The sequence below is a fragment of the Populus alba genome, chromosome 6 (assembly GCF_005239225.2).
Source record: "Populus alba chromosome 6, ASM523922v2, whole genome shotgun sequence".
NCBI classification, from domain to species: Eukaryota; Viridiplantae; Streptophyta; class Magnoliopsida; order Malpighiales; family Salicaceae; genus Populus; species Populus alba.
The window spans coordinates 10,389,409-10,411,254 of record NC_133289.1 but is presented as its reverse complement, the minus strand read 5'-3'; the positions used below and the strand labels follow the sequence as shown (position 1 = coordinate 10,411,254).

General features: G+C 34.7%; 2 protein-coding genes and 1 pseudogene across 2 annotated transcripts; 1 reads left to right on the top strand and 2 right to left on the bottom strand.

Annotated features, from left to right (window-relative positions):
• Positions 1-4,303: 4,303 nt before the first annotated feature.
• Positions 4,304-7,373, bottom strand: LOC118048334 (uncharacterized; annotated as a pseudogene).
• A 133-nt stretch (positions 7,374-7,506) lies between these two features.
• Positions 7,507-12,920, top strand: LOC118048333 (uncharacterized). The gene is made up of 10 exons (XM_035057950.1): positions 7,507-7,687; positions 7,766-7,965; positions 8,058-8,166; positions 8,818-9,175; positions 9,762-9,831; positions 9,961-10,028; positions 10,825-10,940; positions 11,035-11,141; positions 11,674-11,813; positions 12,340-12,920. Exons 1-10 carry the CDS (start codon positions 7,607-7,609, stop codon positions 12,579-12,581), a joined length of 1,491 nt encoding a protein of 496 aa, XP_034913841.1. The 5' UTR covers positions 7,507-7,606; the 3' UTR covers positions 12,582-12,920.
• Positions 12,921-14,591: 1,671 nt separating this feature from the next.
• On the bottom strand, positions 14,592-21,367 carry LOC118048336 (membrane-associated protein VIPP1, chloroplastic). The gene is made up of 11 exons (XM_035057951.2): positions 21,109-21,367; positions 20,238-20,362; positions 20,001-20,111; positions 19,691-19,755; positions 19,502-19,583; positions 18,582-18,656; positions 17,894-17,964; positions 17,716-17,798; positions 16,814-16,878; positions 15,297-15,371; positions 14,592-14,929 (listed from the first exon to the last, which is right to left on the bottom strand). The coding sequence occupies exons 1-11, from the start codon at positions 21,260-21,262 to the stop codon at positions 14,816-14,818; spliced, it is 1,020 nt and encodes a 339-aa protein (XP_034913842.1). The 5' UTR covers positions 21,263-21,367; the 3' UTR covers positions 14,592-14,815.
• Positions 21,368-21,846: the final 479 nt, after the last annotated feature.

The following is a 21,846-nucleotide window of genomic DNA, read 5'->3' as shown; positions in this document are numbered from 1 at the left end:
TTAAATTATTTTAATATACTGATGTCAAAAATAATTTTTTAAAAATAAAAAAATATCATTAACATGTTTTTTAACTGAAAAATTATTTAAAAAATAACTGTAATTACAAAAATAAGATATAAAATGAACATTGGAGGATGTTTTGTAGCATGTTCAAAAGGCATCGTTCTACTCTGCTGTATCAAGTAAAGTACTCTCAAATGTAATGGCTACAAGAAAGCTTCTTAGGAGCAAGAGGAAAAGGAACTACTTATGGAGGTGGAGTCAAAAAGAATGGGGAGGACAGAATAAAGGCAGAAGGACAAAAAACAAAAGCAGAGAGGCGAGTCAGTCCAGTAGGCATTTTAAGCTGTAAGCATGCAATTGGCAAAGCGGAAAAAAAAAATACAAAAGGAGCAAAGTCCGAGAACTGTGACTGAAACTTTAGCTTTCTAACGGGCCCTCTCTTGCATGTTTAATGAGTGATTTTTCGGACTCTTCTCTTCACCTTCTGCTGCTGCTGCTGAGAATGCTTCTTGTAGATTGTATGGAAGACGAGGTTATGCTCAATGTCAGAGCATAATGGTGTGCTTCCTAAAAGCAAGGCCAGTGTACTAACAAGCCGTTTTCAAGTCAAAGATATATGCTTCCCTTGCACAAAATCAATTATCATGCCTGGTTTTTTATTTATTTTTTGAATATTTTCTTGTTTTATTTATCTTGAAAATGTATGGTCTAGAAAAAGAGAGTTTTAAAGCGGATGATAAAGAGGGCTAAGGGCTCTCCAACTCAAGTTTCTTTCAGTTTATATTCGTAAAGAATCTCAAACAGATTTCAGCTCTCAAGGTTTGAAGAGATTTCTTCCTAAGCAATATGATTAACCTCACCGGAGCATGGCTGAGATAACATAATTCAGAGCACTCAGTACCATGGAAAGGAAACATGACAATTCCAAAACCCTGTCTCTTTTCTCTAAGCTCATGATTTGCCAGTTTGTTTTTGCATGATTGTGCAACAAAAAGACCTCCCTACTCGATACCCCGAACACAGCATTTTTAAGATAAAACGCGAGCAGCAAGCTCTAAATTTTAGAGCATTAGCATGAGTGGCTAGGTCACAATCATTTGATCACAAATTGCCAGTTCATTTCTGATCGTGAAGCTTCATGAGTTTTCATAGCAACTTTCAGCCATTTATTGAAGATGGTAGAGACCACCTGCAATACGCAACGTGTGAAAGAGAAAGGAGCGAAAGCCCCATATTTAAAGGCCCAACAACACTAACTGCAGTAAGCCAGGAAAGAGGCAACGAGCTCCATATTTAAAGGCCCAAGAACACTAACTGCAGCAGCCATCGGAAAGCGGCAACAATGGAATGCGGGAGTGTTTCATCTTGGTATTTTACATCTTGGATCGAACCTTTTCAATCATTTCTCTTCTTTAAATCTTTCCAGAAGAGGACGTAGGGCACTGCTTATAAATGTTACTCTCCGTAATCTTTTGAATGGTGCAACCTGTAGAGGGCAGAGAAAACAATCAGTTGGCGAGCGAAAGATGTGTTCGAATTTCATCAATTTGGCAGAATGTATGTGCTGTTATTCATAGCAATGTTTCTGTGAGCATTGTTTGAGTATTGAAATAATAATATTAGATCGATTTAGATTAATTCAAGTTAATATGCTAAATTTGTTATCTCGATTATGATATCCTAATAATTCTATAGAAAGAACATTAAAAAGAAGGTTATCAACCACCATTCTTAATCAATCTAATGTTAAAGAATAAAATTAAAAACTAATTTTAATTAAAAAATAAACTGAGTCGATTCGGATTAATTTTTTAAATCTAGGTTATGAAATTGAGATAACTCTATAAAAAGTAAATCGAAGTAAATTTTAAGGCTCAATTCACAATCAATCCAATATTAAAGGATGAAATTAAAAAAAAAAAAATAAAAAAACCACCAAATTCAACAAAACAAACTCATGATTTTTTATTTTTGAGGACTATAATGTAAAATGCATTGGCATTTCATTGTTCACTGCTAACATGAAATGTTGAGGGGTTTTAGTATATTACTATTCTTTGGGTCCACATTTCGCTACGAGTCGGATAAAAAATATATAATTACATTAAAAAAATATAAACAGTGTTATTTTTCTATATACAATAAAATATTTAAAATGATGATTAAAAACTCGACCAGTGCATCATAATAAATTAATTGACCACTATAAACACTAATGAAAATGAAAAAAAAAAGTTGTGTGACTTGTTTAACCAAGCGAGCAAAAAGCAAATCGACTGCATAACTAAAATGGTGATCTATTTTTTATTATTTTTTTAAAAAAAACTCATGTCATTCTAGTCTTGTTTAATTCTAGCTTAAATGTGAAAATAAAGAATTGCCAAAGGATTAAACAAGAAAAAAAATGAGGGAGTGAAATGAAAAAAATGAAAACAAATTGTATTGACCTGGGTTAACACATGAAATTTACAATCCGCGTAATGGACATGACCATAATGAGTTAACCTAACTAGATAATTTATCTTTTTTTTTTTTTCCTTCTCTTATTCTCTTCTCAGTTGGATCTTTATTAGGTTTTAATTGAACACAAATCAGACTAAAATAAAAAACATATAAAAGAGTTATGAAAGAATTGAAGTTAAAACTTAAAAAATATGTTATATTATATTGATCTCAAGTCAATTTTAATAAAAAAAAAATTTTTAGAATTTATGTCAAAATATGATCCCACTAGAGCATAATGTTTTTAAGCTAAGTTATAAGAAATGGATGAAATTGTTGTTTTATTTATTTGAAGTTGAAAAACAAAATCAATGATAATAAAGGGTTAATTTTATTTTATTTTTAATTTAGGGGGGATTCATTAAAAAAAATCCTACATATTGTGTCATGACCTGTTGAATTATCAATTTGTGTCAGGAGCTCAATAGGGTCTAATAATTTATTTTAATAAATTTATGTTGCACCTAAATATAGACTAAAATGAATTGCAAAAACAAAACTCGTAAAAGCCTAGGTGCACGGGCCTAACGGCTCAGTGTGTTTGGGCATATGAAAAAAGAAAAAGGCCAGGGCTTAGGGCTTGCACGCTGAGGCCTTATATAACTTTTAATATTTTAAAAGGGCAAACGACCTTTTCATAAAATAAATAAATCAGGCGACTTGTCGCTTGTCTGCCCAGAATTTGACTACCATAATGATGGTCGGAAAATCAAGGTAGATATATTTTTGCCTAAAATTCTTTTTTTTTTTTCCAACCCATTTTAACCATAAAAACACCTTATAAACACCATTACAACACATAGAAACCAATTTATTGATCTAAAAAACTCCAAACACGACCTCAAAACATGAAATCAAATCGGGTTAATTTTTTCTTCCTTAATCTTGATCCATTTTTTAGGTAATATTGAGGTTTGAGATAGCCACCACTCAACTTTTTTTTATCAAATGAAACTCGTGGACACAAATATCAACTAATTTGATGACCAGAACATAAAAAAATAATGACTTTTTCTCTCTATGCCAGAATCTGATGAAAATTTCTCTTTAAAAAACCAGGACATTAAAAACAACATAAATAAGGTTGTTTATCAAAATTGAATTTAGAAACATAAAGGACCAAAAAGATCTAACTTTATAAATTAAGAGTGTAATTTTTACACCAACTTTAAACACAACTCATTTTCGACGCCCTTTCTAAGTTGATCCCCTGTCTTTCAATTTTGTGTTTAGCCAATAAAGTTATGCAATTGGATGCTAATTTTAAAACCAAAGGATATAATAAACAAAAAAGTTGCGGAACCAAACTGAAAAAAAATTAAAATAACACTACATACCAAAGTTCTTTGTAAGTGCTTGAACAGTGTTTGTTTAACACAGTTCAAAACACCCTTGCTTTTTAGTATATTTAGTTATAGTTATAATAATGTAATAATGTATAATAATGTTTCAACATAAGTATTGGGGTGAGTTGTTAGCAAATAGCAGAGTATAGTGAAGGGGAGGGGTTGGATTTGGGATAAAGAACGAGTACCTCCATTTTGTTGCTGAAGACATGTTGGACCCCAGTTGGCAGTAATTAGGAGACAATATATCTTCACTGTTATGATCGGACTTTAGATCCCAATAGATATCTATCCAAGTTCTGGTCAGAAACGTTTAGAATTTAGAATGCTTACTCGTCCAGGTAGCCAGCTTGAGCATACATGACCTAGAAAAGGATGCTTTTATCTACTCTATGGTCTTGGATGATAAAACTCAAATATCAAAAGGAAAGGTCAGACTGCAACTCAAGGACTACAAAGTCATTCGCTTCATTCAAAATCAATTAACAGTTCCAGTAATTTAGTGTTCCCATGATCTCATTTTTCAAATCTTAAACAAAAGTGAAAGCTACTAACCCACAATCTGGCATCAAGACCTTTGTGGCTTACATCAATGGCCTTTTACGTCATGGAATCTGGAACGTCTTGCTAGCTCCAATGTAGAACCAATGATGCCAAGTACGGACAAGAAAATTGATACCAGCAGGGCTTAGATTACTGTTGCCATTAGAGGATCAAACAGACCTGAAGATCTCCTTGTATTTTTCTGGACTGTCAAACCATGTCCGGGTGTTGATAATCTCCTTTTCCAACCAAAATGGATCTTCTTCCTTCATCTCATTCCACGACTGGAAGAATCTTTTCCACTTGTTCATGGCTCTCTTCAAACGAACACTTTTGCCTTTTCCAAAGAGAAACTTGAGATAATCTTTCCCTAGACGAGTCAGCTCCTCGCCACTGATAATGTAGACATACTGCAGTAATTGGGCTAAAAAAGTTAAATGCGGTTCAACCCAAGTATTTCTAGTACACAACTGAAGCGACCATGCCTCAAACCATTTCAGGTGATAACATTGTAATATAAAACATGAAAAACTTCGAAGGAATAGAGATTTATCATAGGGCTGTGGCTTGCAAGAGTAAAAGAAAAAACATAGCTGCACACACAAGCCAACAGAGGCATATATTTTTGGAATTAAAAATAAAAATAATGTCTTCCAATAAAAACAAAAAGAGACTAGGTTGCATTTTCAAGCAGGGGAGATTTTCAGTGATCATTTAGAAACAAAGAATGAAGGTTTTCAAGCTAGAAAAACCTTCATTCCTCGCTGCATTAGAAATAACACTTCTGCCAATCACCTTTTGTTTTACACAGACACACACAAAAGCAGCAAACAGCCGAGAATCAGCAGCTAGTAAATAAATACTATTAGTTCAGTTTTGGGCTAGTAACCAACTGAAATGATGTTAGTCTATTTCAAGAACCTTTTATGGCAACTCTCTATTCCAAAAGAGATAAATATGCTCAAAAATTTGCAAATTGAAACATTGAGTTGAAAAAAAACAGTGCCTTGAGCGACCATATGCACCAAAGCAGAGGAAAAGAAAGATATTATTACCAGAAAGATAAAGCCAATAGTAGCTAATATCACTTGCATGGTTTCATCAATGATTCCAACAAGACCTTCATCCTCAGATTCTCCAGAACCACCTCCACCCCCACCCCCACCCCACCACCACCACCACTTGGTGGATTTTTTTCGCTGCCTCCATCATAAAATTCTTGTTTTTCAATCTGCTGGCGTAGCATATCTTCTATTGATTGTCCCTTGAAACTTCCCATAGCTTTTTCAAGTGGATTCCACGCAAGTCCCTACAATTAAGAAGTTCAGTCAAACATATACAGTGTTCCTTAATCATGACCAAGGCTTACAGAAATGACTCACAAGTACAGTACACTCATAGACATCAAATCCCTCCCTCCCTCTCATACAAAACAATTTTCAAGGCCCAAATACAGCATTCGGTTTATGCCCTTCACTATCGCATAAATTTATAGAACAAACAAACAAAACAGACATATAAATAAGATTCCACTCATGCAAACAGCAGGAAAAAAACTCACATAGATGACAAGGAAGAAAAGTGAGAAAACAAGAATATTTTGCCCAAGGTTAGCAGAAGAAGCAGACACTCGCACATTGGTTTAATGCCCTTCACTATCACACACACACACACACACACACACTCAAAAAGGGCACCGTGTAACCATCAATATCCCACAGCATTCAATCAAATTATTATATGGTCGAGAACAACTATGTCAGGGATCACACACACACACACACACACACAAACTCAAAAAGGGCACCGTGTAACCATCAATATCCCACAGCATTCAATCAAATTATTATATGGTCGAGAACAACTATGTCAGGGATCCCTTTGGAAAGCATAACACACCTACTACAAAATTAAAATCTCAGAAATATCACTGAAAAAAATATTGAAGCAACAACGCACACCAAACAAAAACTTAAATAAGAGGCCTGGTACCTGGTTGTCTTTTTCAGACTTATCTTCGCCACCAAGCAAGCAAACAGCTGAGCCATTCCGGTACTTCACCACAGGCTCACTTTTTTGGTGCTTCAATAAAGTGGCAAATTGTTGTTGCATCAAACCATTTTGAGGATATTTCAAAGACTTCATAGAAGAACCATTAACACGGGGCAATGGTAAAACACACAACGGTGCATCATTTTGACACCTTGATTGCGAAACTTTTGGAATAAAGAGAGAAGGACGGTGAACATTTGTCTGAATGCAGCTCGCCATCTAGACCAATCTTTCAATCCTCTCTTTGGGGATGCATTAAATCTCCCAAAAAAAAAAAACCTAAAATTTCAAACTTGAAGCGTCACTAAAGAATAGCTTAAATTGATAAAATTTCAAAGACTTCATAGAAGAACCAGCACCATACATCTTCCATTTGTTACAGTCTTTTTTCAAAAAGTACTCAAATTATGATCGCATGTCCTTGCATTTGGTTGCAGAAAAGTCAGGATATTATAACCACAACAAGTTATGAGCAAGAATCCGGTGAAGACAAACACAATACCTGTGCTGCTGAGGCGTATACAGTTACCCGCATACATTAAGATACAGTTCAGTATTCTTTCTAAGATCCTAATTTTTACCCTGAAAGATTACTAACAAACATATTTTAATTCTATTTCCGCAACAGGAAAGACAAATTTCTTTCTTTCTTTTTTTTAAAAAAGAGAGAGACTGGAAAAATGACCTTTCCCAATAAAAACTTAAGAAAAAATATATCAACAACAAATAATAACAGAAAGTATAAACAATAGAAATTGAGAATCTCCATTTCAATCGATTTTTTGCAACCAAAAAAGCTCAATTTAAATCCGTAGAACTCACCGGTGATTTTGAAAGCCGTAGAACTTTCCGGCGATTTTTGTCACTGTTGTATTTACCTTTGTCTTTTCTTTCTTTCTGAAGATAGAATAGAGGAATTAGAGAGGATAAAAGAAAAACGTACCTCTATGGTCTGGGCTCTTTTATTTTGGCGATTAAGGCGGTTTAACTGTAATGGGCCGGATTTCCTGGCCCATTAGGACCATTATTTTTCTTACACTCCTATCTATGTTAGTGTTAAAGTCTGTTTGTTTAATGTTTGTGCACGCTTCTTCCAGTCCTCCTCCTTCTCCATTGCAGACAGCAGGAAGAGAAGGTTTTGTACTTCAAGTTTAGGCATGGATTTGATGGAAATTTACGAAATTGACCGGACAGTGGATTTCATTCACAGCAGAAACTTCACCAGAGTCGCTTTACAGGTAATTAATAATAATTAATTACATGGCTAAAACCTCTCTTTTCTCTGCTAATTATTTATTATTATTTAAAAAAAATAGTTTCCAGATGAGTTACTGAAGGATTGTACTAAAGTGGCGAGAGTTTTGAGGGAGAAAATTGGGAAACTGAAAGAACAAATTGGGGTTAGTTTGTTTGTAATGGCGGATTCAACGTATGGAAGTTGTTGTGTTGATGAAGTAGGAGCTTCGCGTATCAATGCTGATTGTGTTATTCATTACGGACACACTTGCCTTAGCCCGTGAGTACTACTTTTTATCTTCATTTCTTACATTTCAGCTTGTTTGTTCTTTTTTTTTTTTTTTTATGTTTTTGTGTGTTTGATTTTGGCAGGACATCGACCCTTCCGGCTTTCTTTGTTTTTGGAAAAGCTATGATTGATGTATCAAGTTGTGCTGCAAGTTTATCGAATTATGCCTCAAATAACAGCAAGCCCTTTCTGGTATGATATAATGTTGCAATGTACGAATTTTTTAAAGCGATCCACATGGAAATGTGGTACTACTTTATCGTGATTTGAGCAATTTAGTTGTAGTTGAACTTATGATGAGCATGTAGGGTGGTTCATAATTTGCTTGCTTGTCCATCACAGTCTAGAAAATCTTAGTGGCTTCTCTGTAGCTGTTAAGGTCAAAATTGTGATGATCAAGTTGAGTTGGTGCTTTAAATTCCTTTTTGCTTGTAAATTTCTCCATCCGCAGTGAAGGAGATTGATTGAGTCTTGTTGGTAGAATCCCTTACTAACTCTACTAGCTGGCTAGTGTGTGCCTGTAGCTATATTAGGCATTGATTACCCTTGAGCCTAAAAGAAAAAATAATCAAACGTGGAGTTACTGATTTTCTTGTCTGCTAATAATTTGGGGGTCTTATAATTCTGAAGGTATAAAAGACACCTTTATTTGAGATATACTTTCCATGTAACAAAGACTTTTGTTGGTACACCATAATGTTGCTATGTATATTCATGGCAACTATGACATTGGATGATAGGATCTTATGATAAATGCGTGTTTTGAAGTTTAAAGAATTGATTGTTCTGGCATAGCTTACTGCCAGCAAGCACAAGTGCGCAATTACTTATTTTTGGATATAGGTGCTTTTTGGACTCGAATATGCACATGCAATTCCATATATCAGAGAGGAACTGGTAGCAGCAGCATCCACACTATCTGGGTCCAAAACCAAGACTGTGTTTCATTTTGCGGAAGTTATGTGTCCATTAATAAATCCTCCCGATTGCCATAAAGATTCTGGTGGGCTTCCCAGGTCAGTTGGTGATGGTGAGGTTAGCGATGAACTTCGTGTGGCAGCTTGTTCTAGACACACCATTGGAGGCTTGAGCTGGGAATTACCTAGTGGACAAAAAATGGAGGACTACTTGCTTTTATGGATTGGTTCGGACAATTCAGCATTTGCAAATGTTGTACTCACATTCAATGGATGCGAAATAGGTAGAAGTTGTTGCCATGTTTGCATTAAATTTGCTGTGAATTGTTTTTTGGATATTCACATGTGTGTGTTTGCTTAATGAATAACTTGCATTTGTTGCTTTACCAAAATTCAGGTGTCTGCATTCTGATGGTGGTGGAGATATTCTTGTTTGTATTACTGTGCTTCTGTGTGTATGTTTTGTGTTTACAATTCCTCCCCACAACCTAGAAAATTTTCAGTTTCTGGTTGCTTAACTGCCTCTATTTATAAGCCATGTTAGCTCCATTCCTGTTTATCTTCTGATAATATTGATATGGTGTTTTTCCTTTTAAACTCAAGCTATGCTTTTGCATGTATTTTTCTCATTGAGCTTATTTGCTAGTATGGTTGTGAGAACCTCAAAATATTTTGATTTGATTGCTCTGGCCTGTCAGTTGATATCCTAAGTCCTTAAAATTATTTGCTTAATTGCTCAGAATGTGAAATATTGTCAGTTAAGCATCTGCATATTTGGGTACTATCCAATTTTAAAATATGCCAACTGTATTTCTTTTCTTTTATCTTCTTAAACAAATGCTGAATTTGATTTGGTGGCGGTGGTTTTAGTCAGATATGATGCCAATGGAAATTTCTTGGGAACAGATTTATCTCAACAGAGAAGGATTCTGAAGCGTAGGTATTATTTATGAGATAAAAGTTTTGTTCTCCCTTTGTCTTCTTCTCTGAATTTTTTCCTCCTAATTTTCTGTATTCATGTCATGTAGCTCTGTTGCTTGATTCACTGTGTTAGTGATATTACATGCAGATATTACCTAGTGGAGAAGGCAAAAGATGCTAACATTGTTGGGATTTTGGTGGGAACTCTCGGAGTAGGTATGTCATTTCTGGTGATTTTATCTAATTTTGTATTTATAGTTACATCTGTGGTTTTGCATTCCTGGGGAGTCATCTTTCCAGCATTTCATTATTTTACCATTTAACTTTCACTTTTATACCAGTCTGGAACTCTGGCTCCTGTGCAGTTCTGAAATGCACTACCATTTATTCCTGAATCCTGAGCATGTTCATGTTCTGCACTCTTCTTTCAAGACGTTTCTTTTACCTTCTGAGAACTGTATTCTTAATTTTATCCCCTTTTATGTCTCTGTGTGCGTATGTGCAACGTGTATATGTATATATACATACGCCATGCTTAGATCTGCATGTAGTCAAACTCCAGTGATCTGCACTTTTTTCACTATTCTAGTTCTTATCTATTGGTGTTTCTTTGACATTAGTTCCTAGAGTTTGTCTTAGAATAATAAACACCCATTGATGGGAAATCTTACCAGAATCTGGAAATTATTCCTGGGTTGACTTTGAATGACTATGGGATATCCTGCTTGTATATGGTTATTCCTTTGAGTTCATTCTAAAAATTGTTTTGAAGTTGAATTCTAATATTCCTAGGAGAATGAACACCTAGTAACTGATAAGATCTGTTCATTTTAGCTTTGCTTTAAGACAACAAGACCATTTTTTACATGATATATGGAATACTACAAAGTTTCTTCTTCTTACTTCTTTGGGACTAATACATGCTGTATGCTTATAGATAATGTATTATTAGTGTTCTATTCTTAATGTAGTATAGACAATCAGTTGTCCAATGTGCTTCCATTTGGTGCAGCTGGTTACCTCAATATGATCCATCAGATGAAAGACCTGATCACTGGTGCAGGGAAAAAGGTCTATACTCTTGTCATGGGAAGGCCAAATCCTGCAAAGCTTGCCAACTTCCCTGAAGTAAACCCAATTATCTGACTTGGAAGATTGTCTATTTTTAGTTATGGATGTTAGAATTTTGAGTTGCATAATGACAATATTCTGTTTGTGGCAGTGTGATGTTTTTATCTATGTCTCCTGTGCCCAAACTGCTCTATTGGATAGCAAAGAGTTCTATGCTCCAGTTATTACTCCATTTGAGGCCATGCTAGCTTTCAACAGGTTTGAATTTGTTACACCTGCAAGCTAAAAATTGACTTCCTAGCAAAATGCTTAATCCAACTTCTATTTTGTAAATCTCATCGATCTCCTCTTTTCCTTTTGTTCTGTTCCACCTCATTATTAATAGGTTAAGTTATGTGGTTCCAATTTTTTTTCCTCCTTTGAAACCCAAGGGATAGTCTAATAGCAGGTTCTTCTGCAATCTAGTTAGAAGAGTAGGCTAAGCAGGTTATCCATCATACTTACTAAAGCAGCGGCAATAGGTTCAGCGGTTCATTAATCCTCTTCACTGGAATAAACCTCTATCTCTTCCATTTTATTCTCTCCCCCCTTAAAAACTGAGCGATGCCACATCAGAGCAACATATAGACTGTGATTTGACTTTCGAGTTGGCATTGTAAGGTGGATGGAGGGGATTTGGAGAGATTAATTGCATTCCAAAAGTTATGTTTACATATAGAATTCATCATCCCGGGAATTCTGGGTATTCATTCACTTCCAAATCCTCATTTATCAGAATTGCATTTTGCAGAGGAAGTGAATGGACAGGAGCATATGTGATGGAATTCAGGGATTTGATTACTTCATCTCCAGTGGAAGTGAAGAGTTATTCTGAAGAAGCACGGTTTTCTTTTGTGCAAGGCAGATATGTTGAAGATTTTGATTTGCAAGGTAGTTTTACCTGCTTCCAGTTCTCTGTTGCATGTGGATTTATTGGAGTTGTACCTTTGAATGATAAAACTTCGAAATAATGCATGATTGTCGAAGCTGTTGTTGTTTACTTCTGTTAATGATGAAAAGGGACTAGGCCATGAGGATAATACCATAATTCTATCCTCGTTTTCTACAGTGTCATGGATGAAAAGCATGTTGGAATTTATTACTCTTCATTGTTTCACATTAGTTTTTTTTTTTTTCTTGATGAAATAGTGAATGTTCATTATTATTAATGGTGGTATAGTGATGGAAAGCAAAGTGAAAAATGCACTAGATGAATTAGTGATTCATCATCTATTATTTTCTCATATTTGTGAGTCTTGGGATTCTCTTTTATCAAATCATGGACCATGATTTGCTTTGAGATGTTGAACTTATTGTAACCTTACCTAAACTTTCTTGAGAATTCCATTGATGCATTCATTCCACATCTTACATGCTGTAGTGATTTAACAAAATATTTGAATTGTTGCACAAACAGAGAAAAAAGAAGAAGAAAATGAAGGAGTTCTAGCTTTGGCAAATGCAACAGAGAATGCTTTAAAATTGCAGGACAGAAGTTCTAATTCTCTCACCAAGGGCACAGTGCGATCCGGGGCAGATTATTTTGCAACTCGATCTTATCATGGTCTTGAAATGCACGGTGATAATTCTATGCTGGAGCCATATCTAATTGGCAGAACTGGAAAGGCATCAGGTTACCAACATGAGAAAGGCGAGTAGGAAAGTTTTGGTTATTTTACTGAAATTGTGAGACATGGCAAGAGGAAGTGAAAGGTTCACCCTGGAAGCGAGCTCCTAGAATTTCTGGGGGGTGAGCCTGGCTGGGAGAAAATTGAGGTCCATGTCTTGCTTCTTGACAAGTGATGCCTGATCAAAATTTTGTAGCGGTCCATTTTGTTGTTGAGTTTACCTGCATGGAAACAAGGATATAATATTTGTGTTTGCTTTCTTAGCATTTGGTTTTGTAATCCCAGGAAATGACAATCAACAACAGCAACGAAGATAGAATTGGCTATTGCATTTTGCTATTAATGCAAGAATGTGATTTCATTTTGCTTACCTGCGTTCACAGTTTTATTAAAGTATGTACGAGTCAAGTATAGTTATGAAATCTCGACCTAATGGGTTGACCTGGTGATTTGATGGCTCGGAGCTTGGCTTCACAGTGTTGTTTGTTGTACATAAAATCATTAAAGAAATCCACAAGTCCCTCCGTCATGAATAAAACCAGTGACCAGGGCCTCTGACGCTGGGTCCTGATGCAAGCCGACAACCCATGTTGTTTTCTGCCATCTCATAAACCGGAGAGAATGTCTAATGATTTTCACTTGCAAATTCCTCCGGCAACACCCCTGTTGCCTGCACACTAAACAGATGCTAGCTTAAAATAGAAACCAAGATGACATAAATGATTAAGAGATGGCTCCTTTTTTCAAAATTTATGCTCGCAAATGCACTCAAATTGCTCAAGAAAGTTGTCTTTGTATATGCGAGTTTCTCTGCCTGGAGCTTTTGAGTGCTTATTATTGGCTCGTGGAAATATAAAGGTGGGTGAATAGGGTGAGAAAAAAATCGATCAACTAATAAAATTAAAAATAAATAATTGAAAAATATCAAATTGAGAAAAAGACTGTAAAATTATAGATTTTAAAACAAGGAAAAAACATTAATTTCAGCTCAGGTTTTGATTTCAAAAAGTTAAAACTAATTGAATTGGACTGATTCGGACAAAAATGAACCACCTTAAAGTAAATTCAATATCTTTTGGAAACCAAAAACAACCATGGATGCAAAAGCTAGCTCTTTTTTTATATATATAAAAATAGAAGAAAGAAACTCATATATATATATATATATATATTATTGGTTATTAAAATGAATATTAAACTTTCTATATATGTTTGTAGTCTAGGAGAAGTGTTTTGTGGTTTTTTTAAAATTATTTGTGGCTAAGAGAGGGTGATGATGGACCAAAACAAGCTATGAAAAGCCTAAATCCAATTAAATTGAACATGTTCACCTGGTTTTGAAAGGAAAATAAATAAATCTAACCGAAAATGCTGAACCTTGATGAGTGATGGTATTTATGTATAATAACAATAATAATAAAAATAAAAAAAAAACCCACAAAAGTGGGTAGCATTGTACGCTTGGACTTAATTCTCTTGGAAAATGTAGGAATTTTGCTTGGGTTGCTAAGGCTTCCGTGGAACATAAACATACCCGGTGTTGAATCACTTACTCATTAACAGTATGAAGTAATAGAATGGGGATTAACGGTAGCCTCATTGTTTCGTCCTCTCACATTAACATATTCACCCCACAATTTATAGCTAGTTTTTCCCATTTTAAGATCATTGAAGTTTTTATTTTTTTATTTCAGTCACCGAACTTTGTATTTCTTTCAATCTCATTCCTATAAATTACACTTGCATGGTTTCACGTGTTGGGATCGGTTTTTATTTGCATGCTCTTGCATATCGAATGTGTCATGGAATATTCCTACCTGTTTCGGAAGCCTGCCTGCTCGCTCCTAGTCAAGCCTATGACCCGTATAAGAAGTGCAAGAGAATGTGTAAAGAATTCTCGGTTTAGGGCACAACCAAAATCATCCGTTGCATTACTGTTGTCTCCACCTGCGATGAAGGTGGCATCTGAAGCCCCATAAAAAAAAACGCCATCTTTTAATGGTCAAATCTGCTACCAGTAATCATTTTAAATGTAAGTCAATTTGCTGTCACGCACACATGCAATATAGATTATAATTGCAACGTGACAATGGTGTGTAACATCAAGCCAATTCAACAAAACTTGTTCTATTTAAATTTGGCTCAACTATACAACGATCATCTATTTGGCCTTTACAGAGTATTTTGCTCGCAAAGCAAAGACCTAATCCAATACTATACTTGCAAGTACGAATTGGCTGTTCGCACATGAAAATATCAAATGCTTCAAAAGTTATTTCTCTTTTGCCTCAACTCATTGAGCTCCATCTCGATGTCAGGATCTCGGAATGGATTGTTTGAGTTGGTGACTACTGTTCTTCCGGGTGGAAGTTCTCCTTTCTGTTTCAGAGGATCAAAGAAATAAGGGTTGTCAAAGAAAAAGGAAATGGAAGTTACACAAATTTTACAACAAGAAAAGTCACAATGGAAGGTCTAAGCCAATCAACAATCTTTTCTTCTTATGCTCGCAGTACTACCTCTGTCTTGTATACAGAAATTATTTCCATCCAAAATCATGTGGATTTCATAATTTCTCGTCCTGGTTCCATGGTTACCATCCTTGATTCGAATACCAGGATAAGATTTTTTACAAGTAATCAAACAGACTATGAGTAATTATTTAGCCCTTGTTGAGTTGAGGTATATATGACAAGAAAATCACAGGGCACCTTTTTTCTCATATACTAGTAAGTTGTGTAAGGCTAACCTTTGAGCTACCAGCAAGTTCTTTCTTCAGATTCTCAAGGTCATCATCAACTGATGAGCCTTCAAGCAATGCAAACTGCATATACAACGAACATAATAGAATGGTAAGGATCACAGAGAAATCTCCTTTGTGGAAAGAAACCATCAATTGTAAAGTTAAAAGCACTATTTGATATGGTAATAAGATTGGGATGATCAGCAGTTGGTTTTAAGTAGGAATTTGAGTTAAAATCATGCAGAAATATATAGTTCAATGAAAAGTTTCAGAAATATGTTGTCATTGTAAAGGCAAAAAGTTAAAACTCCTTTACTTTTCAAATACCCTAATACAGAACTTATCTGTGTTAGTCCCACCAGCCCACATTAATAGCTACCTTTTAATTATACATCATCCATCGTATTTATGTATTTATGTACTGAATGAGAATTTTCTTCTTCAACACCCATTTGAAGGACTACACTTGAAGTCAGATCCATCATGCATTTCAGCTTTCAGGGGTAAAACATCTATGCCAGATTCTATTCCAACGGATGTTAAGCCCATCAAGGGCCTTTCCTTACCATAATAGCAGTTTAACATCAGTTAATAAATAGGAGAGGAGAAAGAGTAAGCCATTGCTGCAGAAAGGAATTGGAACTAGAAAACCAAAAAGAAGAGAAGGCACAGCTTCTCAATCATGTTAGTCACAATTGCATTCATTTCTATATAACTAATGTTAGCTCTGAAATATGAATAGAGAAAATGAATTTGAAGTTAATTAAATTGGCTAAATAAGAACAATTAAAAGCCTCTGCATTTATACCAAAGTTAATGCGGGACAAAAGAGATTTGAAGATGAAGTAAAAAGCTAAGAAGAGAGAAAAGAAGAAGCTAAGAAGAAAAAGCAAAAGAATAAGAAGCAAAAGCTGAAGAAGAGAAAGAATAGGGGTTAGAAAAGTATGCAACTTTGCAAATTTTATTCAATTCATCAATAATTGTCTAACATTTAGAAAAGTAAGATATAAATATTTAAACTCTAACTAGAAACAAATAATTGGGCTTATAGCCCACTAAATAAAATATCTAACAATAATTAAATCAAGCTCAATAAATAAAGCATAGTTAATAAACCTTAACTTAAAGTTCAAATAAATTAAACCAAAATATAAACTAAAGCCCAATCTCTCAATGGTTTGGGCTACCCTCCATCGTCTATGATCATATGAGTACGTAAACAATGTCTCGAGTCCAGTGTACCCACCAAATAGTTTTACATGATCAGTTATGGAAGTCAGGACATGCCTACATGTCTTTGTGTTTAGCATACTTTTATTAGCAATTCAAAATTAATAAATACATTAATAAAAAGTTGCCAACTCATTGCACAATAAGAATGTAAAGGTCAACAAAAGCAAATGTGGATGCTTCCAACAATTTATAAAGGGAGAAGTGGACAGAGAACAGTTCAGCTCAAGAACATTCTTAAAAATTATAGATGGTGCAAGTATAAAAAATAGTCTAAGGAGAAAAATAAATACCTTTCCATCAAGCTCGTTTGTAGTTAACTGGCCAAGAGCTTCTGCTTCTGATTCCATTGCCAATACTATCAAAAAGGGAGAGGGGTGGGGGAGCAAACAGAAAAAAGATCTTAGATACAATTAGGTGTCAACAGTATTCCACGCTATGCAATAATCCAGGACAATCAACAAGGGATCCAGATGCCTTGCCGCAAGCATGATTTTTCGTGACCAATAATCACATTTGATCAAGGATAAACATAAACAGTATCCAACTGAAGGTACTATGGATTATTCAATGAACTGGTGAATAACTTGGTGTTCTTAATATCCAAATTGATAGCTCAGAGGAGAAAAAACATTTTCATAAAAGTGAGAACTAGTCAGGCCAGAATAGGCACAATCGGAAGCACTTGAAAAGGGGGAGGCTGCAACTTTCAGATGATAGGGAGAAACACAGCTGAAATTTTTTGGTCAGCCTTGTTAGTGGAGGCTACAGAAAAGTGAAACAGTGGATGCTAAATACACTGCATGAATAGGTAACAGCAAGGATTCAAATTGAGATAAAAAATAGACATCGTTATATGAGCATCAATAGACTGGAAAGTAATGGAAAAGTTAAAAACACACCCTAGGTAACTATCCAGGTCACAGTTACAAAGAATCAATTTGGAGACATAATCATTGAAACAAAATAAGAGAACAGAAAGATTGTAGCTTGATTGAGTTTTAGGCAGACTGACATGGAAATAAAAAAAAAAAAAAGTTGTGTGCATACAGTGTGATATATCACAGGTCATAATGTTCTGTTTCCAGAGTATATTATCTGAAACTGTCAAAGTCTTCATAGAAGATAGGAGAGGACGGCAGGAAACACATACCAAACAGAATTTCAATGAAGAGATTAGTTCCAAACACCTTACCTTTCTCTTCCATTTTTTCAAAAGCTGAAAGTGCATTACTTGTATTAACATTTCCCAACATTTCATTCACTTTGGTTGCAGTCCTACAGGAACACAGAAGTGCACAACAAAACAAGCATTAGAAAGGTAACACAAAGAAATAAAGCTACTAAGAGAGGGGAACTGGGGTAGAGACAACTTTGCAGACTGAGCACGTGCTTTCAGAGTATCTTTCTTTGATTTTGCCTCCTGTATCTTGCTCTCCAAAAGCTACACATAAAATCGATTTCATTAAAAGCAACTACCACAAGGTCATTAATACATCACTATAACTATTGAAAAGATGAAAACCAAAAATTAGAAAGGAAAAGCAGCATGAAATATGGCCAAGTAAATTTGAAAATCTTTACCAAAAGGATTCTAAAAAATGTCACTTTTCAGCTTCCCACACCAAACAAAATACTAAAACAGGAGAATCTCAAGCATCCTTTAAAGTTTATCTTTGGTTTAATGTTACAAGAAAGGAAGGGAAGGCAAAATGCCACTAAATCTCTCCAACTTATTTCCATTTAAGAACTCAAATTATTACTATGCAACTGATTGCAAACAATAAGTTAATACCCTATTTCTATCTATGCCTCTTCCTGAATTCAACCCCAAATTAATAAGGAATTCGACATTTATTGAATGTGTTCATTCTGTTCCTGGCAGGAAATATATTTTCTACCACATCTCATAAATGTTTATGTACCATGCTTCAAATAAATTCATGAGTACAGGATGAACCATTACCTAAGAATGTTCAGTTTATGACAGACCAAACCAATGACAATACACAAGCTATTTTCACAAGAAGCATGATGTAGGAATCATAACAAAATGCATACCCGAGTATTAGAGATGAGATTTTCAACAACACTTCTCTGTTGATCAAGTTGCGTTTTGAAAGAATTAGCATTATCCTGCAAAAATGAAAGCAGAACAATTAACTTTCCCAAGGATTCCTTTGTAAATTGGACAACACTTCCACATTCAGCTTGCAACTTCTGAACAACTCATTGTTTACAGTCACACCTGAATTCTCAACAACAAATAACAGCAACTTCCACATCTGTTATTTTAGAAGTAACAAAGCTCAGTAAACATGAGGGAATTAAGTTTTTTGTATTTAAGGTGATAAAGAATTTACTTGATAAGAGGGCACTAAGTTAAGGAACAACCCTATAAAATATTTGCTCTTCTAGATTAAGCATTATTTATCAGAAGCTGCTTTGAACACAGAGCTGCCAATCAAAGTAACAACATTCATAAAAAAATCATCTATCCCAGGTTCTTTACAGACTGGGGATACTCAAAGTAGAAAATTATGAATTGATAACAAATTAAGAAAATGGAAGATATTAGCTACTGGTGTGTTCTCATCATCTAGATTGAATTACTCTTTGCTAGCACAATATATTAAAGCAGTAATAAAATAAACAAAATTACATGATCATAAAGTATGAAAACATATGATGGAACTAACAGCGAGGTTACATCTAAAATAAACCACAAATTCTTATGGACTGTTAATTCAAGAAAAAAGGTTTTTCCTTTTCTCCTGTCTTTCTCCATCTCTTTCCACAGCAGTGCAACAAGGCTTGAATGCCAATGCAGTATTTAGCATTGTTAACCTTGTTTGATACCAGTGGATCTTTGGTCCAAGTATCGTTATTGCTTTGTAATGCAGAGATACTTGGCGCAAAACAGAAGCTAGAAATGGACAATTCAAACACCACATAGTCTCTTTCAGGAACATCAGACTTACAGCATAGGTTTTACGCCTCTTAAGGGCTTCACGTGCAAGGTCTTCCTCTCCCTTTTGAAGAGCAAGTTGTGCCTTACGGTACCTGCACAGTGCAAAATAATGCTTCATTTATACCATAAGAATGCAGTCAAAATAATAAATCTAATTGAGTTTTCCCTTGTTTGCAATAGTAACTCCAACCATGGTTACCATTCTTCAGAGGCTTGTTGTGCAGCATTATATTTATTTTCCAAACGCTTTTGAGAAGCCAAAACCTAGAGAAAATATAAAAGAAGAACATCATAAAAGAAAAGGGGGAAGAATAAAGAAATTCAACACAGGCAGGATATTGAGAAGCTTAGAAATTTTATATTCATTAATGCTACTGCCATTTCGGTGTTAAATACTTAACATTTTATACCTTCATATATATTGACGAAGAAGAAGAGAAAAGATGAAGAGAAGAAGGAAGAGAGAACCAATAGTAACTAAAGAAGGAAACAAATGCAAGATCAATTACTTGTGCTGTGGCCTGACGCATCTTTGTTAAGTCATCATTCATTTCAAGTACTGTCTGCTCTAGAATTTTCTCAGGATCTTCAAAGGAACTTAAAATTGCATTTGCATATGACTGTGACAGAAGAGAGCTAAACCATGTTGGTTAATGTAGAAAAAGCAGCAATTGTTAGCAATGATGGTCATTAACGAACACCAAAGTATAAGTCCATAAATGCAGGCAAGCAATCCAGGATCTCACCTTCACAACTCTAGCAAACCGATCAAAAAGGTTCATACGAGTTCCAAGAGCACCTCCATCTTGTCCATAACAATGGGACCGAGTGGATAGACTGGTCCTAATCCTAGTAATTTTTAGAGCTTCAACTGCAAGCAAAATTAAATTCAGCAAATAGATCAATGTGTTTAAATGCGCAAGTGCAGTTCCAACTGCAGAAATGTGTATTCTGAATCAGATTGCTGGCATTTATATAGAGATACTCTGTTATGCTTGTGACAATACCATTATTAAACTTGTTAAAGATCTACATCAAATTACTCAAATTCAGATTACCAAAAGCTTACAAACAACATTCAGCCCAAAACCGAACAAAACAATCAAGAACATCCATACAGCCAACCCCATCAACTCTTGTGACTTGTAACACTCAGTTGAATTCATTGGTCCTCAAACAATCAGCCCCTACCAAATTCCACCTCACAATCACAACACTCCACCGTAGATATTACAAACTCATCCAAAAGGGTCTCCTTATTTATCACCCCTAAAAGAAACCAACTGTAGAAACATACAATTGGGCTCCACACAATTACTACTCTAAAGCTAACAATTGCTTATCCTTGTATATTTTTTTGAATAAGGAAATCCACACAAGACAAAGAATCCAAAAATCCTTCACTCATATCGCTAAAAAAAGGCCATTAACATAAAAAACAGAGAATTATAGCATCTGGGTCTCCTCTCAATTCACCTTCAACACTATAAAGCACCAAACTTCAATGGAAAAAAGGACCTAAATATCCAAAAAAGGATCAAATTTAGGGACCAAAATTAAAAAAAAAAAAAAACAGATACCTATAAACACATACACAACAACATATAAAGCACGTACCTCCGCCATTGAAAAACGATGTCTTGAGATTCCTCCTCTTCACCAGACTCAAAATAGTATTATTGTTGCTGTTGTTGTTGGAGCTTGAAGAGGTAGAAGGAGGGTGTGGCAATGGCAGGGTTAATCCTGAAATTAACTGTGATTTTATGGCCATTTTTAAGCGAGTTTCAATTTTGCTGCTTTGGTAATCATAAATCTTTGGCTTTCTGGATAGAAGAGGAAGAGACCAGGATCACTCGATAACAATTTTGTCAATTTCGGTTTTTTATTATGTCTCAACCGGACCCTAATATCGCAAGGTGAACCGGGTTCGATTTTATTATTGCTGCTGTTGTTAATTAAATTAATTAATTATTAATTATTATTAAAAAGAAGCTAAAACTCATCGTCATTTTCCTTTACACATAAAACAATCTATTTGTATTGTAGTATTGCTCATAGTTTTTTTTTATTCTTTGATTTTTTAATCACTTGAGCTTTTTTTTTTAATTTAGCTCTTTTATATTGAGTTAATTTGAGATTAATATTGATAATTTATTTTGGTTAGCTTGATATAAGATTCTTGCAATGTCAAGAAAAAAATTTCAACATTAAATTTATGTTTGATTTGTCAGAATAAAATTCAAGTTTATTTATTCAAGATTATTAAAACTTTAGAGAATGAATCATAAACTGAAACAAATATTCAATTTAATTTTTTGCTAAATTAGGGACTAAATTAATTTAAAAAATGATGTT

Coding starts and splice junctions, on each gene's coding strand:
- LOC118048333 (XM_035057950.1), top strand. CDS start 7,607: ATGGATTTGATGGAAATTTACGAAATTGACCGGACAGTGGATTTCATT. Junction 9,832..9,960: donor AGAAGGATTCTGAAGCGTAG/GTATTATTTATG, acceptor TATTACATGCAG/ATATTACCTAGTGGAGAAGG. Junction 10,029..10,824: donor GGTGGGAACTCTCGGAGTAG/GTATGTCATTTC, acceptor CATTTGGTGCAG/CTGGTTACCTCAATATGATC.
- LOC118048336 (XM_035057951.2), bottom strand. CDS start 21,262: ATGGCCATAAAATCACAGTTAATTTCAGGATTAACCCTGCCATTGCCA. Junction 20,112..20,237: donor GGTTTGCTAGAGTTGTGAAG/GTGAGATCCTGG, acceptor CTTCTGTCACAG/TCATATGCAAATGCAATTTT. Junction 19,756..20,000: donor TGCGTCAGGCCACAGCACAA/GTAATTGATCTT, acceptor TATTTTCTCTAG/GTTTTGGCTTCTCAAAAGCG.